Source organism: Antechinus flavipes, chromosome 2 (assembly GCF_016432865.1).
Source record: "Antechinus flavipes isolate AdamAnt ecotype Samford, QLD, Australia chromosome 2, AdamAnt_v2, whole genome shotgun sequence".
NCBI classification, from domain to species: Eukaryota; Metazoa; Chordata; class Mammalia; order Dasyuromorphia; family Dasyuridae; genus Antechinus; species Antechinus flavipes.
In genome coordinates, this window is record NC_067399.1 from 334,321,619 (window position 1) to 334,349,381 (window position 27,763).

General features: G+C 34.2%; 1 protein-coding gene across 7 annotated transcripts in view; it reads right to left on the reverse strand.

Annotated features, from left to right (window-relative positions):
- Nucleotides 1–27,763, reverse strand: part of PPP2R5E (protein phosphatase 2 regulatory subunit B'epsilon) — a 170,646-nt gene that overhangs the window by 21,464 nt on the left and 121,419 nt on the right. For all 7 annotated transcript variants that reach the window (XM_051977800.1, XM_051977794.1, XM_051977799.1 and 4 more), the window contains 5 exons: nucleotides 17,235–17,336; nucleotides 14,151–14,243; nucleotides 2,551–2,681; nucleotides 2,404–2,463; nucleotides 1,339–1,447 (listed from right to left, as the gene is read on the reverse strand). In XM_051977800.1, the coding sequence (XP_051833760.1) occupies nucleotides 1,339–1,447; nucleotides 2,404–2,463; nucleotides 2,551–2,681; nucleotides 14,151–14,243; nucleotides 17,235–17,336 (495 nt within the window). The remainder of the gene's footprint in view (nucleotides 1–1,338; nucleotides 1,448–2,403; nucleotides 2,464–2,550; nucleotides 2,682–14,150; nucleotides 14,244–17,234; nucleotides 17,337–27,763) is intronic.

A 27,763-nucleotide genomic window follows, 5' to 3' on the forward strand; every position in this document is an offset into this window, starting at 1 on the left:
GAGGGGGGAACACAGTGAGTTGTTTTAGACGTGCAAAGTTTGAGATGTCTCTGATATGTACTATTTGAAATGTTAAACAGGCAAATCTGAAGCTCAGGGGAGGCTGGGGTTGTATCACGTTAAAAAAAATTAACCCATGGGAGCTAATGTGGTCACCAAGAGAAAGTATAGAGGAGGAGAGAAAAGGACCTAATACAGAGTTTTAGGAAACATCTACAATTAGAATACTGGTAATAGTTTATGTAATGACAAAAAAAGAAAAAAGAGGGAAAAACATTTCAAATTCTCTGAACTTCCTCTGAGAGATCTTTTTTGAACAAAGCTTCCTGAATCATTTGGTGTTCTGCAACAATGCCTCTTTCCTATGTCTGGCAACACCAGCAAAATAGTAATTTGTCGTGGTACCAAAATAATGCTATAGTAATGGGAATTTATTTGAAATGCTGCTGACCAACATAAGCAAAACGCTTTACCACATTGGCATGCAGAAAAATGAAGAGTCTGGCATAGATAGGACCTGATGAAATCTTGAGTTCTGAGTCTAAAGTAAGTTCATTTATAGTAAATATTCTTTTATATGCTTATTAAAAGTGATTTTGGATTCCAAAGACAAAAAACAGGATTTATAGGAAGGGCTCATAAATTTTTTTTGGAAAACAATCACCATTGTGAAACAACTTTTAAAAATAAATTAAAAACACATGGGCCAAAATTTTTGAAATAGGGATTTATCATTTAAAGGAGAAAACCACTTGGAAAAATGAATTATTATATATTTTGTCAAACTCAAACATGGAGGAGGGAGAAAGGAATAGAATTTTGCTACAGAATTAAAAAGCTATTAAAACTAGCAATCCCTTTATGACATGCTGAATATGGAAAATAACAGCAAAGACCAATAATGAGAAGATGTGACTTTTGAAAGTAATAAAAGTAGGAGAAAAAAGACAGGGAAATTGACTGAAGATCAAAGAACATGAAAGGAAATAATGAGGTAACTAAAAGATAGGAGAAAAACATGCTAAAGAATACTATTGGAATATCTAAAATTGAGACATGCATTTATTCACATTGGTTTAATATAACAGTCTCAATGTTTAATAAGCAGCTGTGTGAGGTTGAAGGTCACAATTAATCTGTTATGTAAGTTTCTGACAAAATGAGAGAACTGGACTAGGCAACCTCCAAAATTCTTTAAAGGACTAAAAAATTCTACGATTCAATATAGCTAAAACTAATTTCCTAATGAAATTTTAGCAAGTTTAGCTACCACATTGTTTTTTAGATATCAAGAAATTCTATTGTAGCCACATGAAATAATACTTTAAAATATTTTACCTGTGCATGGAAGAGAGATAAGCTCCTGACTGTATGTAAAGGAATCAATACCTTCACCAGAAACTGTTTGTGTTCTGCCTTAAGAGGTAAGGCAAAGCCATTGATAATACTAAGAGATAAGGGAAGAAATAAAGATTAACAATGTCAGTGCAACAAATTTAAGTTATCAGTTTCATTTGCCAAAAAAAATACCAACAATGCAAAAGAAGGGAAAAAAGAAAAAAGAACACTATAATTCAAGATCAAGATTTAGCAAATTCTCTTCACTGGTAAGGGAAATAAAAGACTAATATTTTATTTTTGATTCTATAGCAAAGATTCCTTATCTAATCACTGAGAAAGTTTAAGTTCTCTTTCCACCAAAAGATTCCTTGCTCCTCTGTTACTTTCCCTATTCCCTTCCTTCAAATAATTATTTGGCTAACTCATTTCTTCTTTGAATATGACCCTCTCGAGTCATACTTTGTCCCTGTACCACAGATCCTGCTTCCTAACTCTTCCCAAACTAGGAGTCACAATGGGTAACAAGACCTCACTAAAAGAAACCCCACATCAGACCACACATTTTTTCCTCCTACAATTCATATTATCTAATTAAAAAATCCAAATAAATTACACTAATCTGCCTTAAGAAGCTTTTTTTAACACCTATAATTAACAAATCCATTTCACAACTGCAGGCAATTGTTTAAAAGCTGTTATGTGCATATTGTTCCTTGGAGAATAACAATTTATTCATTTATTTGTTTATTTGTTTGTGACCTTTAATTTTTCAACAAATGTGTCGAGGGACAAGCTGGCCCAGAAACAAAAATAAGATGCCCTTGGACAAATAAAGAAATCATTGGTTAGATAGCTGTCACTACAATAAATTAAAATACCTGCTTATCAACACAAAGGACAAAGTGATTAAGAAAAAAAATCTGAAATTAGTCAAGCTTAAAGCAAACACGAAGTAATTTACAAAAAGATTTATCTAAATCAGCACTTCAGTTTTGCCACTTGACTCTAATTTTCGGAAAAGCTATTCAACTGAGATTAGCAATTAAATCAAAAAGTGCTTACCTTCCTAATATTTCCAACAGTTCAGCTACTCCATTGAAGTGTTCAGTTTCATAAACAAACCTAAAATAGAAGAAAAAAAGTTCTTAGGCTAAGTATGTCTTTCTTACCTTAAGTCTTTCTTCCTTTATCTCTCCCCTCACTACTTACCGTAGAAAAATATTGTTAATCTGTTTTCGGATAAATGCTCTAAGACCAAGAAACTTGCCATAAATTCTGTGTAAGACTGTTTTTAGGTAGTCTCGCTCTCGAGGATCTTCACTGTCAAATAGTTCCAAAAGCTATTGTAGAAAACACACAGACATATGTTATTTAACAATAAATAAAAATTTATGCACTATTTAATCTTGGGAAATGCTGACAAGTAGAATCATTATGCATAAAATCTATGCCACCTTCAGGCCAATTCCAATGGAAGAGCCATTTCATCCCCCAAAAAACTGTCTGGGGACGGAAGGTAGATCACAACATAGTACTTAGCACCTTTTTTGTAGTTGTTTGCTTGCTTTTTTCTTTCTTTCTCATTTTTTCCTTTTTAATGATTTTTCTTGTATAGCAATGATAGATGTAGAATTATATATAGAAAAATTGCATGTTTAACATATATTGAATTGCTTGCTGCCTAGGGAAGGGAGTAAGAGGAAAGGAGGAAGAAAAACTTGGAACACAGGGTTTTGCAAGGGTGAATGTTGAAAACTATCTTTGACCCCAAAGAGATATTAAAGAAGGGAAAGGGACCTGTACATGCCAAGATGTTTGTGGCAGCCCTGTTTGTAGTGGCTAAAAGCTGAAAATGAATGGATGCCCATCAACTGAAGAATGATTGAGTAAATTATGGTATATGAATGTTATGGAATATTATTGTTTTGTAAGAAATGACCAGCAGGATGTATACAGAGAGGACTGGTGAGACTTACATGAACTGATGCTAAGTGAAATGAGCAGAACCAGGAGATCATTATATACCTCAACAATGATATTGTTTGAGGATGTATTCTGATGGAAGTGGATCTCTTCGATAAAGAGAGCTAATTCAGTTTCAGTTGATCAAAGATGGACAGAGCAGCTACACTCAAAGAAAGAACACGGGGAAATGAATATAAACTGCTTGCATTTTTGTTTTTCTTCCCGGGTTATTTATACCTTCTGAATCCAATTCTCCCTGTGCAACAAGAGAACTGTTTGGTTCTGCACACATATATTGTATCTAGGATATATTGTAACCCATTTAACATGTATAGGACTGCTTGCCATCTGGGGGAGGGGGTAGAGGAAGGGAGGGGAAAAAACAGAACAGAAGTGAGTGCAAGAGATAATGCTGTAAAAAATTACCCTGGCATGGATTCTGTCAATAAAAAGTTTAAAAAAAAAAAAAGAAAAGAAAACTATCTTTGCATGTCTATTAAAAATAAAATGTGAAAATAATTTTATTTTTAAAATTAAAATAAAAATCTATGCCATCATCCTTAAAAAGTACTAAACGGTATATCTTTCTGAGAAAGACTTCAGGCAAATAAAATAATCAAAAGTAACAAACAAAAAGGACACATTACTTCTAAGGGAGTATCACTGAATCTTCATAAAATCATAGGATTCAGAGTTACACAGATGATGAAAACCTAGTTAAAATCACCCAGAAAAGTGAACTTAACTTGGGTCACAAAGAGGTTTAAAATATCAAAATCAAGATATGAACCCAAGGCTTCTAGTTCAGACTCAGGTTGCTGCCTATTTTTAATGTAACCAATGAAATTCTTTGAATACTCTGAGACTAACATATTTGAAGTTTTTTGTCTATAATCTGGAAACAAACTTAATTTGTGCAGAAGACTTCATCACCAGTTTGGCAATAACATGATTACATTTTTTTGACCATTCCAACCCAATAAGGGGCCCACTCTCCCAACCCCTAAATACAAAATGGTCAAAATGTTCAGAAATCTAAATATCAGGTTGGGGCAGGCCAAAATTTCAGGGTCTGAGACTATCCTAGCAAGGCACAAGCTGGTAACCCTAATAAAATTTCAGTTCCTGTATGAATGCAATGGTTTTATCTCACTGACTTGACAGGATATTTTAGGTTAGAGTAAATTATTAAAGAAATTTTCATTCTCTTACATGTAGAATGGCTAGGAAAAAACAGTTAATAGCACATGATATGGCATAATTATAGAATACGTGAAAAGACTACCTTGGCAGAAGGCAATAAAACAGGAAGATTTGATTTTTGGTGAAGTAGTGACAATGCCATAGACATCAAATGGTTACACAAATTATTTAAAAACAAGCAAATGGGAAAAGGAACAAGCATTATTCTCTTTCACACAAACACACACAGGTGATAAATAATTATTAGCCACAGCATCTTCAAATATCAAGCTAAGCAACAAAGCAATGTTCACAAAGTCTGAAATACTATTGGCCAAAGATGAAAAACACTCAAAGGGCAAATATGTTATTTTAGTCTCATCTTTTGCTCTATGATTTGTATACTCTGCTACACACTCATATAGCTTATTATATTATTCATTAACAAAAAGAATGGATTTCTCCCCCCATTATTTTTGGTTCTGTTTCTATTTTAGGTCTTGTAAAACAGTTTCATGAGTAATTCACAACCAGCATATGGGAAGGGGGGAAAAAGGTTATAAAGCTTGAATCAACTGTAGTTGCATATGATTAATCTTGAAGCCATTTCATGAAAACATAATAACTAACTAATGGCTGCATTAGATCCTCAAAAAATAGAATACAGGGTACTTTCCTTTAGTCTTATGAAAAGATGCTTTTTTAAAAAATTTACAATTAAAAAAAAATAAAATTTAAAAATGAATCATAGTGTTAATCAGATGCAAAAAAAGAATTAACAAAATGTACCGTTTACTTTTTAATATAAATAAGAGACAAAGATAAAAGAATCAAGACTGAAAACTTTGTAACATTATTCCAAAATCCTCAACTAAAAGACAAAGAAAATGACCCAAAGAAGGTAAAGTTTCAAAAGTTGTAGTAATTGCCAAAGCCAAAATTATGTATCAATCATATGGAAAAAATAAAGGCAGAATCATGGTACATGAAACAAAATAACTATATCTACATACACATACTTACAACAAAGAAATGAGAAAAGTAATTTAATTTGTTTAAAACTAGAAATATGGTTAATAGTTTACTATCAAACCAGGGCCAGCAAGGTGGCATAGTGGATAAAAGTGCCTGGCCTGGAATCAGGAAGATTCATCTTCTATAGTTCAAATCCATTACCCAGTTACTAGCTGGGTAACTCTGTTTACCTCAGTTTGATCATTTATAAAATAAGCTGAAGAAGAAAATGGCAAGCCACTCCAATATCTTTGCAAGAAATGACTAAAAAACGACTAGCAATAACAAATTGTTAAACTAAAATTATAATTAAGCGCCCAAGGTGAATACAGAATAGGATGTTCTATCAACGTGTTAACTTAAGATTGACATTAATTCAGAAGTCAATCTTCCTAAAACAAGGTGAAGAGTTCAGTAAAAAAAAAAAAAAAAAAAAAACTTGTTCTGAATCTAACAGAATAAATCTAAAGTGAAAATGAGATAGAATCAAAGCCTTCAGCTACTATCTACTACAAAAGAAATCTATCACTTGAATGTTTAAAAAAATTACCAGAGACTCCATTTTCCCCTGCCTTGACCATCAGAGAAGACCTAAGATTGGACATCTGCTTTGCTGCCACACTTCTGTAACTTCTCCAAGGATTAAGCATCAAATCAACATTACCTCAGCTACCTTAAATGAGACAAGTCTCCTCTTCTCAGGATCCCTATGATTCTGAGATGTAACCTGTCTTCTCTGAGCACCACAACTCTGCATACACACTTTCAACTACATATACCTCGTCCCTCTTGTATTTCTATTTCAATTCTTATTTTTCTATTTTAGCCTCAGGGAATTCTGATCAATTGCTAATAAACAGCCTTTATATTAAATTTTTTATGTAAATTTTATTTGCATATATTCTATATATTTGAAGTGCATGGGATATTTGGGAACTAGCACCTCTAGTGTGACTCCTTGCTGAAATTTTTTTCAGGGCTGTTCTTCTACCTTAGATGTCCACCTGATTCATTCAACTCAAACCTGTGGTTTCAAGAAGCTGTAACATGCACAGCAGCCACACCTTGGTAAATCTTCTGAACAGATGGGCTAAATCAAGTTAAAGGTAACTGAGAGGCCTCCAACCTGTTGGTGAGTTAGGGTAATGTCTACTGCAAGCATTTGAAGACTTTCCCTAGCAGAATGGGAGCTCTTAAGAATTTGGTCAGGCATCAGAGACCACTGTCTTCCAAGTCACTGCCAGTCTTCTTGACTTTTGTCCTGTCACAATAACTCAGGAAGAAAGAGTAAGACTGATGACTCTGTGCAACTCTGCCTCACTTAAATCCAATTTACATGCAAGTCAAGACACAGCCCGCCCATGATGTCACTGGTTCCCTTTGAAAATGAAGGACAAACAACAATATAATGTATTTACTTATGTAATTTTTACTACATGTGTCATTCCCTCCCCACCAATAGAATGTTAGGGCACAGGCTATTTTGTTATGTCTTTGTTATGTCTGACAGAGCACAGAGCCTCTTGCATAAAAGAATAGGTGATTACGCATACTTGTTCAACTGAATTAAACTTTTAAAAAAGGAAAACAAAAAAGTATGGAATCTTTTTCTATTAATGTCTGTAAATCTTCATGGAGGAGTCCTAAATGCTAGTCCATACATAGTGTTTGCACAACATTAATTACTCAAATAAATGTTGTCTTTGAATAAATCTTATTATTAAAATAATATTTTAAATTAGTTAATAAAGAGAAAACAATTTATACCAAATAAGGTCAAAAACAATTAAAATCAATCCTTAGCTCCCCTAATTAGCTAGTATATATGCTCCAATAAGCTTCTGTCACACATGAAAACACACATAAAGGGGGGGACAGGGGAGATTGATTAGATTCATAACCACAAATATTTAATTCTAGAAGTTATAGTCATTCAATAAACAAATAATTATTTTTAGCACCTACTGGATTACAAAGCAACAAGGGGAATACAAAGATAGATGAAAAAAATACGCACTGGTTTCACAAAGATTATATCTATAGCAAAGCAGATAAATGTATAATGAGGTTGGGAAGCTGCTGGTACAGAAACCACAAAGGAAAATGAAGAGTAAACCCCAACTCTGACATTTACTGGTTATTTAATCACTTGGAGTTTCAGTTTCCCTTTCTATAAGGTGTAGATGATAATATGAGGCAGAGGGGATAGAGCTGGCCTTGGGACTAGGAAAGCCTCTGATCCATCCTGGACATGTGATCTTGGGCAAATCATTTACACTCTCGGAGAGCCTCAGGCAACTCCCTAAACCTACAGATTATTTAAAAAAAAAAAAAATTGCTAACATGAATTAAGTGCTAACCTCAACAGGGGTTCATTTACCAAAAGAAATTATAGAAGGATTCTGTCTCCTCCCATACATAGACAAAAATTTGGATGTGAGAAAAAATATTTGGTGACAAAAAAATGGTATGCAAATGTGAATTTTCTTCATTTTATTATTACTAACATCATCATATAGCTGGAGTTAGGAAGAACCTCAGGTATCCAAACTGTTAAAAAAATTTTTTTTTTCTTTACCTCAAGTCTAAAAAACAAAAAACAAAACAAACAACAACAACAACAACAAAAAAAAAAAAAAAAAAAAAAAATACCCTAAGATAATAAGCTGGAGATTGTGTTTTAAAGCAGAACAAAATAGATGGAAGATTATACCATATGAAGATAAGTTGAAGGCATGATTAGCTTCAAGGAGGAAAGACATTAATGGGGAGGGGGATGCTATGATTGCTGCCTTCAGGTATTTGAAGACCCATGCCATAGAAAAGGGAATAAATTTACCCTACTTGATCCAAGTAGACATAAAGAAGAGGCACAGCTAGAAGGAAGAGATAAAAGAAAACAACACTCCCCTTCTCTCCCCACCACCCATCTCTTAGCAGAGAGATGAGGTTCACAAGTATGGCACACTTTTTCATTTTCAAACTTTTCAATGTAATGATTAGTTCTACTGATTGTTTCTACACTTCTTATTCTTTTGTCTTTATAAAATACTCTGTTACATGAGATGGCTCTCTGGGAAAGGAAAGAAGTAGTATATTGGACGAAATTAAGTTGATGTAAAAAAAGACATCAATAAAAATTTACTTAATAAGAGCTAACACTGAGATAGTACATGAAGATTTACAAAGAGCTTTACAAATATTGTCTTACTTTATCCTCAACAATTATCCCCATTTTAAAATGTCTTTTAAACTCAGGTCTTCCTGACTTGAGGCCAAAGTACCTTTTCTACTATATTAGATGCCTCTGTAAAAATGAAAGAGGATTGGACTAAATTGTCTACAAAATCCCCAAATCTACAATACTTCACATTCATATTTCTATCTTCCTTCCCTCCTTTCTTACTTTCTTGCAATTGGAACAAGGATGAAGGGGATTTGGTGGGTTTTGCTTTTGTGGGCAGAGTAGAGGAAATCAGTTTGTTTAACTGGTAATAATTATTTAATGAGTTCCATATACGAATCTACTAATCTTTTATTTGTTCTAGGGCCCCTTTATGCTCTTAGAAATTATTGAGTAGTTCCACCCCATCAAAAACTTTTGTTTATGTGAGTTATATTTCTTGATGGTTGCCATATTTCAAATGAAAACATTTAGTATAATAGGTAGGTAGGACAATAGATAGAACACTGAGGCTTGGAATCAGGAAGATTCATCTTTGTGGTGTTCTCTTCTTTTTTTATACTATATGATGGTTCTCTCTGGGAGCCAGTTTCTTGAGGAGGTTTCTGGAGGCAGCCTTAGTTTCAGTTCAAAGTAATAATCACTTCAAATGCAGCCAGGAGTTAAAATCCAGTCCTTTATTGTGTCCTTCAAAATCTTCAGCTTCAGCCCCTAGCTCCCTCCGAATGTCTCCAGCCAGCACAAAGATGGAATATGGAATGGATCTGTCTCCACCTCCAAGAGTGGGCTTCTAGTCTGGCCCTGAGAGCTTCTTGCTTATATGCTGTACACTGAGTACACACCAATCATTATATCAATGGGAAACCATTATTTGTTGTTAGGATTAAATCAATTCTAAACTAGATTTAAACATTGTCTCCTCAATTCCACTTAGTACCTTGTTTCACGTTCTGGCCCATAACACCTCCTTGTAGGATCAGATCAATCATACTGAACCATGCTAAATTAGATAATTATTGTCTCTATCAATTCTAATGACTTAACACTTTGTAAGGATTCCAACACATCTTTCAAAGTTTAAATACAGCCTCAGACACATAATGGCTGTGTGATCCTGTACAAGTCACTTAATCTTATCTGTCTCAATTCCTCATCTGTAAATTAAGTTGGAGAAGAAAATGGCAAATCACTCTAGTTTCTTTGCCAAGAAAACCTCAAATGGAGTCATGCAGAGTCAGATACAACTGAACAACAAAATATAAAGAAAAGTTTTGACTGCTTAGACCTATTAAAGGATCTCTTTTTGAAAATCACTGTTCTAGGTAAAACTGTTTTGAGGGAGAAAAGGCAAAATATTTTAATACGTATAGAATGGTTTTGAAAACACTTCTTTAAAGTTGAAATTTAAGATTCTTTATGACCCATTTCAAGCTAGACTCTGAAATCCAATCTGTTGATTTCTGTTTTATCCAATATATTTTGAGGTTTTAAAACATAATGATAAAAGGTCACTTTTAAGGATAAGCTAAGTGACTTGCATAATTTGCATGATAATTATGGCACCTTTTTGCTAAATATAACTTTCAATGTGAAGTACAAATTACTAAATAGCAATCCATAGCAGCAGATATGCTTATGGAGACATTTGAGCAGTATGTCTCGTAGCAACCACTAGCATTCTAGACTTGTAGACTCAAAGAAGCCAGTCTTTAGAAATACTAAACTCCCAGTGATTTAAAAAAAAAAAAAAATGTACTAACCTGTATCATTTAAATAAATACAGAATAAAGTAATACATAAATTCATACATGATATTTTTAAACAAAAAATACAACTGAAATTCTCTCCATTTTTCAAGGCCCAAAATTCCAATGTTACTTGGAGGTTTTCCTTCATCTTCTCATTCAGCTATCTTCTTCCCTGAGACCTCTGATCTGTGCTACATGCACAGATTTTGTATGTACAAATTTTGAAGCACTAAATATTTTTTGAATTCAAATGAAATGTCCCATGCCACAGTAGGAAAATTTTCTAAACCTTCGAAGTCCTTTGTTCACTTTTCTTCTATATTTATTCTATATATTTAACCATGTATTAAAAATTATTTGGGTAAATGTACTTATTAAAGATAGGGTTTACTGTATGTGCCAAAATGTTTGTAGCAGCCCTGTTTGTAGTGGCTAGAAACTGGAAAATGAATGGATGCCCATCAATTGGAGAATAGCTTGGTAAATTGTGGTATATGAATGTTATGGAATATTATTGCTCTGTAAGGAATGACCAGCAGGATGAATACAGAGAGGCTTGGAGAGACCTACATGGACTGATGCTAAGTGAGATGAGCAGAACCAGGAGATCATTATACACTTCGACAACAATATTGTATGAGGATGTATTCTGATGGAAGTGGATTTCTATGACAAAGAGACCTAACTGAGTTTCAATGGATAAATGATGGACAGAGACAGCTACACCCAGAGAAGGAACACTGGGAAACGAATGTGAACTATTTGCATTTTTGATTTTCTTCCCGAGTTATTTTTACCTTCTGAATCCAATTCTCCCTGTGCAACAGGAGAACTGTTCGGTTCTGCAAATATGTATTGTATCTAGGATATACTGCAACATATTTAACATATATAGGACTGCTTGCCATCTTGGGGGGGGGGGGGGGGGGGGGTGGAGGGAGGGAGGGGAAAAAAAACGAAACATAAGCGAGTGCAAGGGATAATGTTGTAAAAAATTACCCTGGCATGGATTCTGTCAATACAAAGTTATTATTAAATAAAATAAAATTTAAATTAAAAAAAAAAAGATAGATACTCCCTGTTTATCTTTTTATCTCCTTAAAGGACTAACATAATACTTTGCAATAGAATCTAATACAAAGCTTGTTTAGTAAATGGTCATGGGAAATCAATAGCCATGTTTGCATTATAAACATAGTTATTTTATTTATTTTACTATTTGGGAGGAAAACCCTGCATGCAGAAGTAGTATATTAACACTGAGCCTTGATTCTTTGTTAAACTGTTTTTCAAAAAAGATTCTAGCTTTTTCCTTGATGAGTGAACGACCTCTTTCAGGTCAGCACCAGAAAAGTTTGTTTGTGTGACACAAGCACACTTAGAAAATTACTTTGGTTTTGGGGTCTAGACCTATGAATTCATTCATATAGAAACCTCAAGACAGAAACTCCTATCAATGAAGAATAGCAATTATCCTCAACTTTTAAGTTTTAAAGTATTGTACAAAAGTACAAAAGAGGTTAAAGGGCTTCCAAAGTTACCAAGCCAAGTAGTATGTTTCAAAGTGGGACTGCAATACCACAGCAGTGAACTAAGTAATATGATCACCATTTTACAAAAGAAGAAACTGTGGCTCAGAGAATAAGTAAATCAAACTCAATATGTCTAAAACTAAACTCATTATCTTTTTTCCAAAACTCTCCTTTCCTCCACATCTAATCAAAAGCACTACCATTTTTCCATTCTCCTATGTCCACAACTCAGCATGCTCCTCAGCTCCCTAATCTCCCTCACCAACTACATCTAATAAATTACTAAGTTTTATCACTTCTATCTTTATAATATGTCATCTCTAACCCCTTCTCTCTCCTCATGCAGCTACCACTTTAATTCATGTCCTCATCACATCTTATTTAGATAAGTGCAGCAGACTCCCTGCCTTAAACTTCTCACCAATCAATTTATCCTACATATTACTGCCAAAATAATTTTAAGTAAAAATTTGACCATGTGCCTTTCCTACTCAATCAACTCCAATGGCTTCCTACTGTGACTAAGATAAAATAGAAACTTTACTGTTTAGCTGTTAAAACTCTAAGCAACTTGATTCCAACATCTTTCCCATCTTCTTAGCCATTACTCATAGCCATTCCACTGCCAACTTCCACCCACTAAGTAATCTAGACAAATATTTTCTGTATTGGTGCCTTTGCAGGACTCAATACTCATGCTTAGAATGCACTCCCTCTTTATCTTCATCTTATAGAGTCTTTCTCTTCCTTTATAAGATCTTTAAGATACAATTTTAGCACTATTTTCTACATAAAACATTTCTGATCTCTCCAAATGCAAGTGCCTTTCCTCCCAAATTACCTTATATTTAACTACTTTGAAAGTATTTTCATTTACTTTATGCCATTTATTACACACACACACACACACACACACACACACACACACACACACACACACACAAGCACCCCTTGAGAGACTAGAAGCTCCTCAAAAATAGGGATTGTTTCATTCTCTGCATTTTTGTCCTTCGAGCCTGACATAAGAGATGCTTACAAGTATTTGTTAATTGTTATCAAAGTCTGTACATATGAAATTCTGTTGCTTTATACTGAAGGTTATTTGTTCTTTCCTAAATACTGTATCCAATCTGTCCTTTTTTCCAAAAGGTGAAAATTATTTATAAATGAAAAGACACTGTTCCTTAATCAGGGGTCTAAAGTAAAATAACTGGCCCAGAACTGTAAAGAGTCCCAAGATAAGAATAAATAGGAAGAAAAGGCCTATAAGTTATGGGATCTAGCCCCCAAAGTCTGCAAAAATGCAATCTAAAATTTCATTTAATGTCATACTTGTTTCCAAATATATCCCCCATTTCTCCCCACCTATTGTATTGTAATAAGTATTATTCTACTGTAATGAGGATTAAGACAGGAAAAAAAATTTCAGCAAAGCCAACAGACACACTGAACATGGGATAGTATATATACATTATCTCATACCTATAGCTCCCCATCTCTAGATTTACATAACTCTTCTTTAGAGCCAAACTTGGTCATCATAATTTATACAGTATTATGTAGTTTTGCAATTCAAGATTTCTAACTGTCAAAGTAAGTTAATTCCCCTAAGAAAACTGCCAAAGGTTTATAATATTGCTTCCTAAAAGGGAGGTTTGCTGCTTTCTAAAAGAAAAAAAATTATAAAATCATAAAATCATGAATTATAAAAATTCATAAAAGAAACGTAAGGTTCAGCAAAAGTTTTGATTCCTATTATTTAAGACATTTTATTTATGCTTTGTAATCAAATCCTGTGGATTAAATGTTCAGTTTCAAGAAACCCTTACAAGAGCACCTTAGGAATTCCTATATAAATAATAGGTTTTAAAATAACAAAGGTTCACAAGAGACAAGAGCTATACACGAGAAATTAAACTACTCATAAAAGAAAATAGGAAAAACCCAGGGATTTGCATTTTCCACTGTTACTAACTTCCAATGCAGTGAGTTAAAAGAGATGCCTCGCTATATTAGAATACAATGGAAATTGACTTGTGTGTATGTATGTATATACTGAGGTGGAATTAAATACTTGGTATCTATCTGGTGATCCTGAACAAAATTTTGACCAACATTTATCCATGCTAAATTAAACATCAAAGCATTAAAACACAATTTAGTCAGTTTAAACAGTTTTCTTACCTGTAATACAAATTTCTGATCTATGTATTTTTTGGCAATGCTGGGTTGGAATTCTTGGCTTTCCAAAAATCGTATGAAAAATTCATATACAAGCTGCAACAAACAGAAGACAGTGAGTTCTAAAATAAGATATACTAAAAAAAATAAATAAATAAATAAAGTAGCAAAGCACAATGAATGAACTAAAATTGGATTGTTTTAGAAGCCCAGATATGCTGGAAGCTGATCACATCATTTCTGCCTTTCTTATCACTGGTGTTCTCACTAGTACAGAAGTGACATTAAATCAACTTTTCTCACAAAGTTGCTCTGATAACTGTGAGGGATCTGAGACATACACAATAAATGGGATTAAGGAGTTTAACTACTACAATATCTGTATTGACTTTGTTAAGTCAAAACCTATACACACACATACAACCACCATGATTCCAGCTCCCCTTTCACAAAATGACTAGAGCAGTAATATTAGTCCATAATCCTGACCTAGAAATGCGGAGGGGATTTTATAGCAACTTGTAATGTTGTGTAGTAAAAGACTTAAATATTAGTTCTAATATATGCACACAGAAGTCTTATTTTACCCTGGTAATAAAACCCAATTTTCCCCTATTTCATATTTTTTAATTAAGAGATTTCCTAAGTTTTCTTCTGCCACCCCCGCCCCAGTAAATCTATGCTTTTTTGTCCTGATGTTGTCATGCTAGTATTATTAAAAAAAAAATGCCTCTAGGTCTCAACACTTCAAAGGAAGAAAACATTCTTTGATTCATTATACTATAATCTTTGAACAACTATTAATTATGCAAAAATAAGTGAGCCTGTTCAAATGACCCTAATAAAGACAGTTTCATCGTTTGCCAACTCCTACAAAGAGAATACATGCTCTCATTTTGCAATATTTACTCACTGGATGGTAAGGATTTCAGTATAATTGGGAATGCATTATTTCTGCCCTCTGGTTCTCAGAAATTAATTATGATTTTTAATAATTTGGTGAAAGCTTGGTTATATTTATTAATACATACAAAAAAGTAGTTTGCACTTAAGCAACAAATTTTGCCTAAGAACCTCCAAAGGCAAAGCATATTTTCAGACAGAAGATGGAACCAAAAAATAAATGTTTTCAAGGTACCACACGAATATTTCATGTCAATCTTAGAAAAAGACTCTTATTCTTAACTTCAAATCTGAACTAGAAAGTGCTCCCTTCACTATAAGAAGTCATTCAAAAAATGTCCTACTATTTTGAAATGGTAAGCACTATTTTAGCACAAGAATCTAATTTGTAAAACCTTAATCTCTCTTCTTGGGACATGGAAGACAGGAGGGAAGAGAATGAAAGAAAACACACACACACACACACACACACACACACACACACACAGAGTGCAAACTACCTGGCCAAAAAAAAGAAATCTCTCTCTCTTCTCTCCTCTCTCTCTCTCTCTCTCTCTCTCTCTCTCTCTCTCCCTCCCTCCCTCCCTCCCTCCCTTCCTCCCTCTCTCCCTCTGTCAACACATTAGAGTGCAGTGTTGGCTCAGTCATTTGTGAACTTGCATCAAAAATGGAAAGGATGAAAATGATTTTGAAGTCATTAATTCAGAGAAATATTTAAAAAGCTGAATAATAGAAACACCTAGGACTTCTCTGTAAAAAGAAAAAGCTATAAAATAAAGTTTCACACTTCAATGCAATAAAAAGAGCTTGGTGTCGAATTAGAGAAATTCATTTCCAACCTTAGTTCTTCTTAATGGCCATGGGATATTGGATAAAATATTTATATTCCCTGGGCCTGTTTCTTAATCCAGAAAATGGAGTGGGAGAACTAAATGAGTTCTTTTCTCTAAAGTCCTTTCTAGTTCTAAATCTGCAATCGAGATTTTTCCCAGAGGATTACCCTTTTAAAGAAGTTCTTTCGAAAATAAGTAAAATAGGAGAGCAATATGAAATACAAGACTCAGGCTTGGCCAAAAAAAAAAAAAGAAATTAGTACCACCCCAAGCCTCTAATACACACATAGCATATATCCCATTTGGGGGTTTCTTCATAATTCAGGAGGAACATATGGAAAAGAGAGGAAGTCCAAAGGATATCTCTCTGTAATTGGTATATGACAGGGAAAATAGCATGGTTGAATTTTTGCAAAAATTATGAAACTTGTTTAAAAGAGACAGTTGTGTAAGTTTATGTAAAACTTTATGAAATTAAAAGCAGCAAAATTCTTTTAAAATATTTCTCAAACAACATATCAAGACTTTAGAGGTCATTTTGAAGGTGTCTTAATGCCATCTTTGATTTCCTTATGCCACAAAAAAAAAAAAAAAAAAAAAAAAAAAAAACATGGTGAAAGGGAAGCAGATTAATATATAATGTGGAAAAATGTTATCTTGGAGAGTGTGAAAGAGAATAAAAGGGGGATGCGGAAGACAATGATTAAGCTTTAATATGGCAGACTAAAAAAGATTGGGAAACACTCTCCAACTGATACAAAAAATGAAGGATCATTCATATATCTCACTGCACTCAATTGTTCCTCTTTCTAGTGAGAATATAAAAGATATACTATCAGGATCTTTAAAAAAAAAACAACTTAAGAGATCCCAAAAAGCAAATTTCTTTATGATGAAAACCCTACACAGAGTTAGGTAATAATCCTGGCACACCTATGTAAAATGTTTTTTATGACTTGTAAAATTTAATGAATACATCATGTTCAATAAGTGTTAATATAAAAAATCGTTTTATTCTAGTTTGAGGCTCTGGTGTATCCTGCTGGATCACTTTAAAATGCTTACAATCTACAATATGAAAATGCTTAGAAGGTACAGGAGCAAAAAGATTTTTGACTCACTCTGCAAGAACAAAAAATTTCAAACTAAAGTCCTAAAAAGAAAACAGAAAATTTCGTTTTATTTTCTTAGAAATCCTATTAAAAGTGATGAACAAGTAAATAATTAGCTATTTGTTAAGTGAACTACTAGTAATTTCATATCATGGTGAATAAAAACTGAAAAGAATCTGATGTTCATCAACTAATGAAATAATGAAACTGCTCCTACAGCTTTTCATGAAATGAAATACCTGTAAATGTGGCCATGATGCCTCAAGGGTAGGTTCATCTTCTTCTGGATCAAATTCATTGCTGTCACTAGGAGGGAGAGTTCTGAATATATTGCAAGATACCTTAAAAAAAAAAACAACAACAACAACAATAAAATTTGTTAAAAATAGTTTCTAAGAGAGCTTCATACAAACAGCATTGGATAACCATATTTTTCAAAGATCGATTTGGCTAGATTTGGAAAGGCTTATAGGCCATGGCAAATCATGGAACAAAGGAAAACATAAAATGGTCTTCACCTATGTTGCCCCCTTCTGTTTCTACAGTGAGAATGATAGAATGGCCAAAGAAAAGTCAATGTAAGCTAAGAATTATGTGATTTTTAGATCATCTCAGCATCAATTTAGCTGTTGGTAGTCCTGCTGCAATGTCCAAGAAATAAATATAAAACACAAAGAAGTGAATCAAATAAATCTTGACATCCTTACTATAAATGAAAGAAACTAAAGAAAAAGCAAATCTTAGGAAAGAATGGAACCAAAATGGAAAGAATAGACAATGCTGTGAATCCAAGAGCAACAAGAAACATCATTTACTGAGATACTTGGTGATCACACACTGTAGAGCACATGATAGGCATTTATAAGAGAAAACTGTAAAAATAACTGTCACTTAGGTACTAACATCTGTTGTAGATGAGGCAGCAGAGAAATTCAAGGAACTTGGAAAAGGCCCTTTCAATGGAAATCAACATATATTCTGATACTTTGTGCTTTCAATTCAAGCTAGAAGATGGTAAAAAAATACTTTAGCAATACAGTTCAGAAGTGAGAAATAGACTTCAATGAAACTCTGCACCAAGAAAGAAGTGTTGGACATAGTAAGAACCAAGTAACACCACAAAAGTAGGTTATGTTTCAATAGGGAGGAAAAAAGACTAGTTAGTGATGTAGATATTATTTGCAAATCAGGCATGTTTACAGTTTGGTAACAGACTTAGAACAAAGAACAAAAATCAATACCAGTATTAGAAGAATAAAAATGAGAAAATATGGCATACAGTTGATACAACTCCAATTTGATAGAAATCCAATCAGCAAGCTTAAAAAAAAAAAGTTAATAATGATTTTTAAGAGACTTATATCATCATTTCCTAAGCATATTAAACATTTATAAACAAACTACTTATAAGGAAACAAAAAGGACCCAAAAACAATCAGCTGGCAAAATCTGGATATCTTTTATCAAGGTAGAGAATTATGGAGAAATATGAATTTAGAATATAAATTTATTTATAAAGTCTTACAAAAGAGCATGGTAAAAGATATTAAGACACAAAATTTCTCCAATGCAAGCAGCATGGAGGGGGAAAAAAGTTTTTGTATTAAGATTTTCATTAACTCTTTCCCCCTGATCAATTACAATAATTACTTAGATTTTAGAAAAGCATTTGATAAAGTAAGCTTACATTAGTCTGGAAAAGATGGAAATATAAACTAGAGGATAATATAACTAGAAAGATTCAGACTTTGCTAAATGTCTGTATTCAAAAAGTAATCATTAATGTTTCCATCTCAATATGGCAGGAGGCAGCTAATGGAGTATCCCATTTTATTGTGTCCTATTTAACATTTTTATTGATGATTTGGATAAATATGTACACTGCATTTTTATCAAATTCTTAGTAGACATAAAACTGAGACAAATGTCTTATACACCAAATGCCAGCATTAGCTTAGATCATTAGAAAACGAAGCTACATCTAAGAAAATGAAATTCAACAAACACAAATGTAAAGTCATCCTCAAGTTCAAAAAATTAACAGTACAAATACAGGATTGGAAGAGACTTGGCCAAACAGCTATATATTTAGAAAAAAGATGTGGGAGTTTGATGGATTACAAACTCAATATGTAAAGATGTGTTCTTCAAATATTTCTATAATATGAAAAAGATTATACCTGTTCTGTTTGGCCCAGAGGGCAGAATCAAAAGCAAAAGGTAGAAGTTGCAAAGACAAAAATTTCTACACTAAAGTGGAATGGACTACTTTGGAACTGATGGGTTGTATATCACAGAAGGTCTTCAAATAGAAGCTGAATGTTATAATTTGTTACATGTTAAAACAGAGATTCTTTCAGATATGGGTTGGGCTCTATATTCTCTTCCGATTTTAAAATTCTGTGCAACTCAGTAACAAAAAAACTTTGCTTGAAAACTCTCTGAGTTTAAGCCATAAAATAAGAAGATACAGATTTGCCAATGATATGTGCCATCATAACAAAGGACATTCAAAACAGAGTAGTAGGTTAAATATCTTGCCTACTGTCATAGGGGTATTAAGGGTTAATGGTAGGCTTTGTCCTTTCTACTGTACCACACTGTCTCAGTAATATCTTGGACAGAAATTAAAAATTTACACTATATGATAAACCAATGGCCAATAAATGACGAGAATGAAAAGACATTGGATTGCCTTTGAAAAATTGTTCAATGTTTAAAACATTGGGTCCCTTATATTGTCCAGGTTGGAATTGCAAGAATTACTTACAGATTTTTTGAGGCAATTGGGATTAAGTGATTTGTCCAGCTAGTAAACTAATTAAGTGTTAAGTGTCTGAAGCCAGATTTGAACTCAGGTCCTCCTAAACTTCATTAGGCCAGTTCATTCCTCCTCAGGGCAACTGGTGGCCCTGAGAACTCACCAAATTAATGTCAAACTTAATTCAAACATAGAATCAATTAGCTGAGCACACTGTGATTCACATCTCCGGAGCACAAGGGATTCTATAGCTCAGTCTTCCATTAGCAGGACTACATGAATGTACTACTAGACCCAGGTTACAATGTTTTTTAATGACCCTAACAAGTACAGTGTTAGTCAAACTGAGACCTGTTGAAAGACTGTAATTTTAAAAAGCCAAGATATTCCATTTCATGCAGGGCCACCTCCAGTTGTGCTAATCATATCTGGCCACTGGACCCAGATGACTCTGGAGGAGAAAATAAGGCAGGTCACCTTGCACATTTCTCTCTCACTTAAATCCAATTCACTTGCATGTCATGGCATCCTCTCCCTGATGTCATGGTTCTCTTCAAGAACAAAGGACAAACAACAATAACAACAATGAAACAAAGTTACAACTTTTTAACATGAACTTTTTTGGAAATGTTTTAAGGTTGCAAATAATGGAATATCACAGTCTCTATTCCTTTGGAAGTTGTGGGTCATTCTAAGAGCAATGGAGAGAAAGATGGTGGGCTACCACCCATTAAAAACAAGGACTATAAAGCAGGTTAAGTAATATAAAGAATGTCTTCAGAGGAAAATGTATGAATGGTAGGGGGGAAAATACATGGATCAGTCAGATTGAAAGCAGGGAATAGCAAATAACGCAAAGCTCTACTGATATCCTTGTCCCATCAAAAAAAGGAAAGGATGGCCCTATAATAGTTTAATGACCAAATTATCCTCCTTATCCACTCTGTACAAACTGAATTTAATTATTTTTCCTCCTACTTCCTAACTTTCCTATGACAGCAGAAGGCAACACCACTCTCCCAGTTCCCCAGTCTCGCACCTGAGGTGTCATTTTCCATACTATATTCAACTTGTTGCAAAGGCCTGTTGATTTCTCCTTTGCAACATCACTCCAATACACTACTTTGCCTATTGCAATAACCCATTTGGGGTCTGCCTGCAACAACAAGTCTCTCCCACTTCAATCCATTCTCCATTCAGTCACCATAGTGATGTTTCTAAGGCACAAGTTTGATCATATCCATCCTCCCCAATCCCTACCCCAATCAATAAACTTCAGTGGTTCCTCAGAGCCTCTAAAAATCAAACGTAAAATGTTCTGTTTGTTCAAAGCCCTTCCTAATTATACTCTCCTTTACTTTTCTAGTCTTCTTATACCTTATTTCCCACCACATATTCCTCAGGCACATGGTCAATGATCCTGTGGCTCAACAGAACTGTGAAAACTCTCATTCTGCTTCCCAAGCACAACTCCCTCCCTTCTTCTTCCCTCTCCGCCCTTTCCCTCCATATAATAGTGGGGCACATGAGGGATTATTGGATTTTCATCTATCCAATAATCCAATAAATACCACCATCTATTAAAAACACACACACACACATACACACACACACACACACACACACACACAACTCAGAGGTATGCTAACTCAGGCTGCACAGAGGAGTGCCCTTCCATGGACAGAAATGTCTAGAATGACTTGATGGAGCTCATAAATACAATGCAATAGCAATTTAAATTTTTGGATCACTTTATTGCAATATGCCATTTGATTCTTACAGTACATTAGGGTAGTAAGTAAAAGTATTATCATTTCATTTTACAGATAAGAAAACTGGAGCTTAAAGAAATTAAACAAATTTACTCAAAGTCACAAATTTATTAAGTATTAAAAGTTGGACCCCAAGTTTTTTGAACTCGGGTTTGCTGAGGCCAAATTGGATGTTTATTCTGTCTGTCTTTTGTAGCCTCTATAATATTTTATTTTTGGTTTTACAGTAAGATCTGTGCTATTTGAAAACTATTTTACAAAGACAACTACAGTTTGTCATCCAGTGCCAATCTGGCATTTGTCAATGAATAAAATGAAATTAAGTGAACAAAAAAAATTACTCGTGCTGTCTAATCAACTAAGTGGTAAACTTGTAGCTAATGCTTTGTCTTCTTCTTTGAAATCTTGCTCTGCTATTGTTAGCCATCTTTAATTTATATCTCAGATTTAAGTGGATTATCAAATAAAACAGTTTTATGCTTAATCCCTTTCTACCTTAAAACTCTCCATTCCTGCCCCTCCCTCAAATTCATAAAAGGAGATAGGTGGCTAAGATAAAATGGGCATTGAAAATTTTTTTTTCCTTTTAGATGATCACTTAGACCCAGGGGTCCTCAAACTATGGCCAGTGGACCAGATGTAGCAGCTGAGGAAATTTATCCCCCTCACCCAGGGCTATGAAGTTTCTTTATTTAAAGGCCCACAAAACAAAGTTTTTGTTTTCACTATAGTCTGGCCCTCCAACAGTCTGAGGGGACAGTGAACTGGCCCCCTATTTAAAAAGTTTGAGGACCTCTGATTTAGAGAAACAAATAAAACTTTGAAATCAAATTTACAGTTTATATTTTCAAAAATATTCACCAAAAAATTATTTGTCAGAACAAAAGACTTCAGAGGTCATTTAGGACAAATTACAAAATTTTTGAGAGAAGTGTGGTATTCAAGAAAAAGTCACGAATTAAAATAAACAGATCTTAGGGGTGAGCCCTAGTTCTTCCACTAACTACCTATAACCTTACACAAATCATGTAACTAACCCTTTGGAGTCTCAGATTCTTCACCTGAAAATTGAGGGGGCTGGAAAGACTTTCAAAGTCTCTTCCAACTCCAAAAAGTCTTCAATTCTATATCAACAAATTCTGCACCAAAATTATAATGGAAAAAGACTTTCAAAAAAAGTTTTGTAATAAACAGCAGAAAGGATGAAGGACTGCAATTTAAGCCAAAAAAATAATTGTAAGAAAACTGTAAGAAGAAAAAAAGAAGAAATGGAGACTAGATATGCTTACCACAAGGGGGCGCAATTCACTGTATAGACATTGGCAACCATCATCTGCCACTGAGTTTGCCCTTGGAATTTTAAAATATTTTAAGATTAGTTTGAAGGGATCTTGGAGATCATTACCACTAACACCCGCTTACAGAAAAGGAAACTGAAGCACAGCACACTGAGACTTACCCAAAGTCACACAACTAGTTAGAGACACAGTCAGATCTGCTCCTAGTTTACCATTCTTTCCTTTATACCATGTTGCCGTTCATTAAGAAAAGTGCTATTAATTGACTATTTCCCATCTAATTTCTTTTATGTCCCTTATACATACAAGTGTTACTTACAGTGAAAATTTACCAACCTAGGCCCTAGAAGAACATATGATGATAAACCACATAATTCTTAACTTTAATTCTCTTTTTAGCTTCCATTTGCACGATACTTTCCCTTCTCATAAAACTGTGAGGTGAAGATCATGGATTTCAGAGTTGGAAGAACCTTCTAGATTGAGTTTACAGAAATCTCCTTGCAACAACTCTGACAAGTGGACATCCAGGCTCCCCTGGAAGACCTCATTGTGATGGTAAACATACCAATACTTGTGACTTCCAGAATTCTTAATTGTCATGTTTTTCCTTATACAGAACAAAAATATGCCCCTCTGTACCTATTAATTCTAATTAATCTCCTGGGACCAAGCCATACTATTCTAACCACTGGAGCTAAAGATACTCCTTGTCAAGCAACCAAAAAAAGGCATTCTCAAATCAACTTTTTAAAGATAAACTGGGGAATGGAGTGGGGAATGGGAGGGGAGATTCAGACTTCAGGACTAAGTCCCTGGACAGGCCATTGACAATGACATTGGTTGGAAGAAGCCTCCTAAAAGTGGCTAAGGAGGTTATGCCAGGAAAGGAAGAAGGGTAGGACTGGTCTAGGAAAGAACATGCCATTAGATAGTTTTCTATTTTAAGGACTTATTCTTGGGAACTAGTTGCTGAACTCCATAGTTTCTACCCAATAAAGCAGTGTAAATCCTGCCAAAGAATTCTTAAGTTTCAAGGGACCTTAGTGTTTTAAGCCCAGTTGTTCTACCCTACCTTCTGTAATTCCTCTTTCAAGTAAAAAGTCCTTCAAAATATAAGCAATAGTGGGGAGGGGGGGAAGCATAGAGCATATATATTCAGAAGAGACCTTAGAAATGATCTACTTCAATTGCTCTTTTTTAGAATTATTCACAGAGGCGATATGCTAGTAAATGACAGAGCAAAGACTATACACTACTTTTATTTGCAGTACTTAATAGCTGTACTCCCCAAAACATAAGTAACTGATATACTATGGGTCAAGTGGTCAACAACCATTCCAAGGACCAAATCCTGGTCAATGTTATTTTAAATAAAATGCAAAAGTCACTCTTAGCTTGAAAATGCTAAAAAGGGAAGGAAATGAAAAAAAAAAAAAAACCTTCCATTTCAAAAAGGAGAGAATTGAGACTAAAGAAGTCAGCTTATTCAAACAATCATACATTTATGACTGCAATAGAACTGTTTGAATGAAGCAAACTAGTCTTTTGAGTTCAATTCCAACTCCATAAACTTCTCCATGGAGATGAGAATTCACTCTCTCTCTCTTTTCTCTTACCTTTATCAATTTCTTTAAATGCCCCCGATTTCTCTTTTTTTTCCCCCCGCCTAAGCTAACTAGCTATTATGACACTCAGTAATATCAAAAGATCAGTACAATCAGCCAAAAAATAATAGACATAGAGCTGAAAGGAACCTTAGAGATCATCTAAATAAGCTTCCTCATTTTACAAATAAGTCTACTGAAGTTGGAAAGAATGAAGTGACTTGTCCAAAGTCACACTGGTGGTCTAAGAGCCAAGATTAGACTGTTAGGTTTCTAGAATCCAAATCTTTTTTTTTTTTTTTAAACTCCTTCAAGAGGTTTGACTTGGAGAGGGGGAAGCACTATTTAGCCTGATTAGAGGACATCATCTTTATAAATAAAGTCTATGGCTATATAGTTTAGATCAACTTTTAACTGAAACTTTAGTTAAACATAAATTACAATTTGAATGAAAGGGGGAGTGTTACTGGAACCACCTGCTAGTGGCTGCTAGGGATCTAATTCTGACCAGCAAAAAGGATTCCTTCATGTGAGAGGATAGTAACAGTATAAGAGAGGCAGTCACATTCTCTGATCTCTCTCCTCTTCCCTCTTATCTTCAATTTATTTCATTTCCAATTCACAAGCAACATCTGTATCAGTAAAGGCTGATTTGCAGTTCCTTCAAGTTCAAGTTCATAGTTGTGGGAGCTTTCAGAGAACTGACCTGCCTCTTCACACTTAGGCATGGAGGAGAGGCAGGAGAAACATGCCTTGAGTTTATAAAGAAAATTACTTTATCAAAATTCAAAGTTCTGTAACTTCATAACTTTACTTGTCAACATATTACTATTCACCTAGAAAAATATATATTTGCTCTACTTAAGGATAACACTGGTCATTTTTAATTGTCCCTTATTAAAAAAAAAAAAAAAAAAAAAAACACCTGCTTGGTCCAATCTGCACTAAAAGCAACAATAGACAAATTATGCATATGCAATTTACTAAGTGACTCCCCGCCCAGGATGAAAATAACTAACATTTGTGTAATAGTTCAATGTTTGCAAAGACTACTTTGGGGTCATATGACAAGAAGATAGAGGATTAGACAATTGTTCAATCCTCATAATCTTTCAAACTTTTCCAAAATAAGAATTATGTGACACAGATAAGGCAACTGCAGCTTTCTCAATAATCTGAGACACTTAAGAATTCTAATGAAGTAACAATTGATAAATATCAAATAACATTTAGTCCTCAAGTGTTCACTCCTCCCACCAGCTCTCTTGTTCTGGCATTGCCACAATCCACTTCATGAGTTTATGTGCTGAGATCCACTGAGCAATTCTCCGATGGCTGATGCTAGAGTCTCTGCCAAATAACCCCCACTCCTCCCCTACCCCCTCTCCCCACACACACATTAGCTTTCGCTCTTACCAGTCTGAGGCAACAAGCAACAGAACTCAATTGTGCCCTCTCCCAAAACCTAAGCCTGTGCAAGGGAAACAGGCACAGTAAGATACAAATAAGCTCTGCTTGGGGCAGCTATGTCCCTAATGTGAAATAGCAGTATTCCCCCAGAGAATTAATTATGCCAATTGCCAGCATATTAATTAATTGTGTTGACTGCCAGCACATTGGGGGAGGGAGTGTTCCACTAGGCTTAAAGGAAAAGGGACTGTCATCCAGCTGAACTCAGTCATGTGTCCCCAAGTTACTTGGGGCAGAGACTAAGATAGTTGTAAAACAAATTCTCCTTTATAGAGGATGAGGCTAAGATGACTTTGAGGTCCAAACCTTAGAGAAACCAGCACAAAAGGAGATGGAATAAAAAGTGAGCAAGGGAAATCTAAGGACAAAAGACTGGAATTACCAAACATTTCAGCTACAAATCTTGAGTACAAGCCACTATGATGTGAACTCTAAACCAGCTTATTCTCAGGTATTGCTAAAATGAGCCCATCATGTTCCTATAATCAATAATCAGGTCAGTTCTCCCAGACTGTCCTGTTAATATAGAATGATGTAAAGCTGGAGCTCATTTCCAATATTAGTATTCTAACCTCTAATTCTGTTTTGATTAGCATATCTTTAGATAACCAAACTCTTGCCTGTCCCCCCCACCCTACTCCCTAGATCCAGCACCTGCTCTTCTGTTTCCAGAAACTTCAAAAGTCAACCTCCAGCCCCAAAAGCAAGTTGTTTAATCAGTATGATTCTACCTTGCTAATTCATACTTGAGTAAATCCTTGAGCTATTTCATGTAACAAATGGCAAAACTTTTTAAACCCATGGTCAATATTTAGGTCATGGTTACTCCATATCACTAACCACTACACACTCTCCTAAATCATATTTTATATTTCTATCTGATATTATCACTTCATATGGTGCCTAATATCACTTCAAATATAGTAAGAAAGTCATTCATAGAAGGAAATATTATCTCCAGATCATTTAAATAAGTCCAACCATTTCTGAAGAAAAATGAACCATCTCCCGATGAAGTTAAGGACCCTGTGGATTCCCAAGAAAACATGAAAACTTAGCAAGTTGTTCCCATCAAGAAAGAAATAAAAATTCTCAAAGGAAAATTTATGACCTTAACAGCAAAAATAATAAGAAAAAATCTTGAATCTATGGAAGCAAATATTGCCAAACAAACAAAAGAGAAAACAATTGACTGAATAATCTGGAAAGGAAGGGGGGGAAACCATTTAATGTTAAAAGAAAACAGTGTCTCTGCAACAAGCAAAAACATATTGATCTTCCAAGAAAGGATACATAGAGACAACCTATAGAGTCTGGGTCTCCAAGAAGAAAATGACAAAGCAAACAAATAAACTGCAAGAAATAATACCACAAGACTACTCAGAATCTTCTTAATATATAAAGGATAAACAGTAGAATACAAAGCTCACCTACAGAAGAAAACCCTATGTCACAAAGTCCAAGACATACAGTGGTTAAATTGAACAATTCTGATAACAACTTCTGCAAGTAATATGAAGAAATATATTAAAAAAAGAAATCCAATTGACTTAAGATTAATTCTATATCTTTATTCAGAAGAGAATGGAATAATATGTTGTGAAGTATGAAGGAGCTTAAGCTGCAACCCAAAGTGATATATCTTGCAAACCTAAGTTTAATTATAAATAATAAAAAGATAGACATCCACTAAAAAAAAATAACTGATGTATATTCCTAAAAGAAAAAAAAAACCAAAAAAAATTTTTCTTGCAAAAATACTGTGAATGATAAAACTACAAAAAAGGTAAGCAAAATAATTAAGAATGGCAGGATTAATGAAATATTATACCTACCCACCTCCCCAGAAAAGGAGAGGAA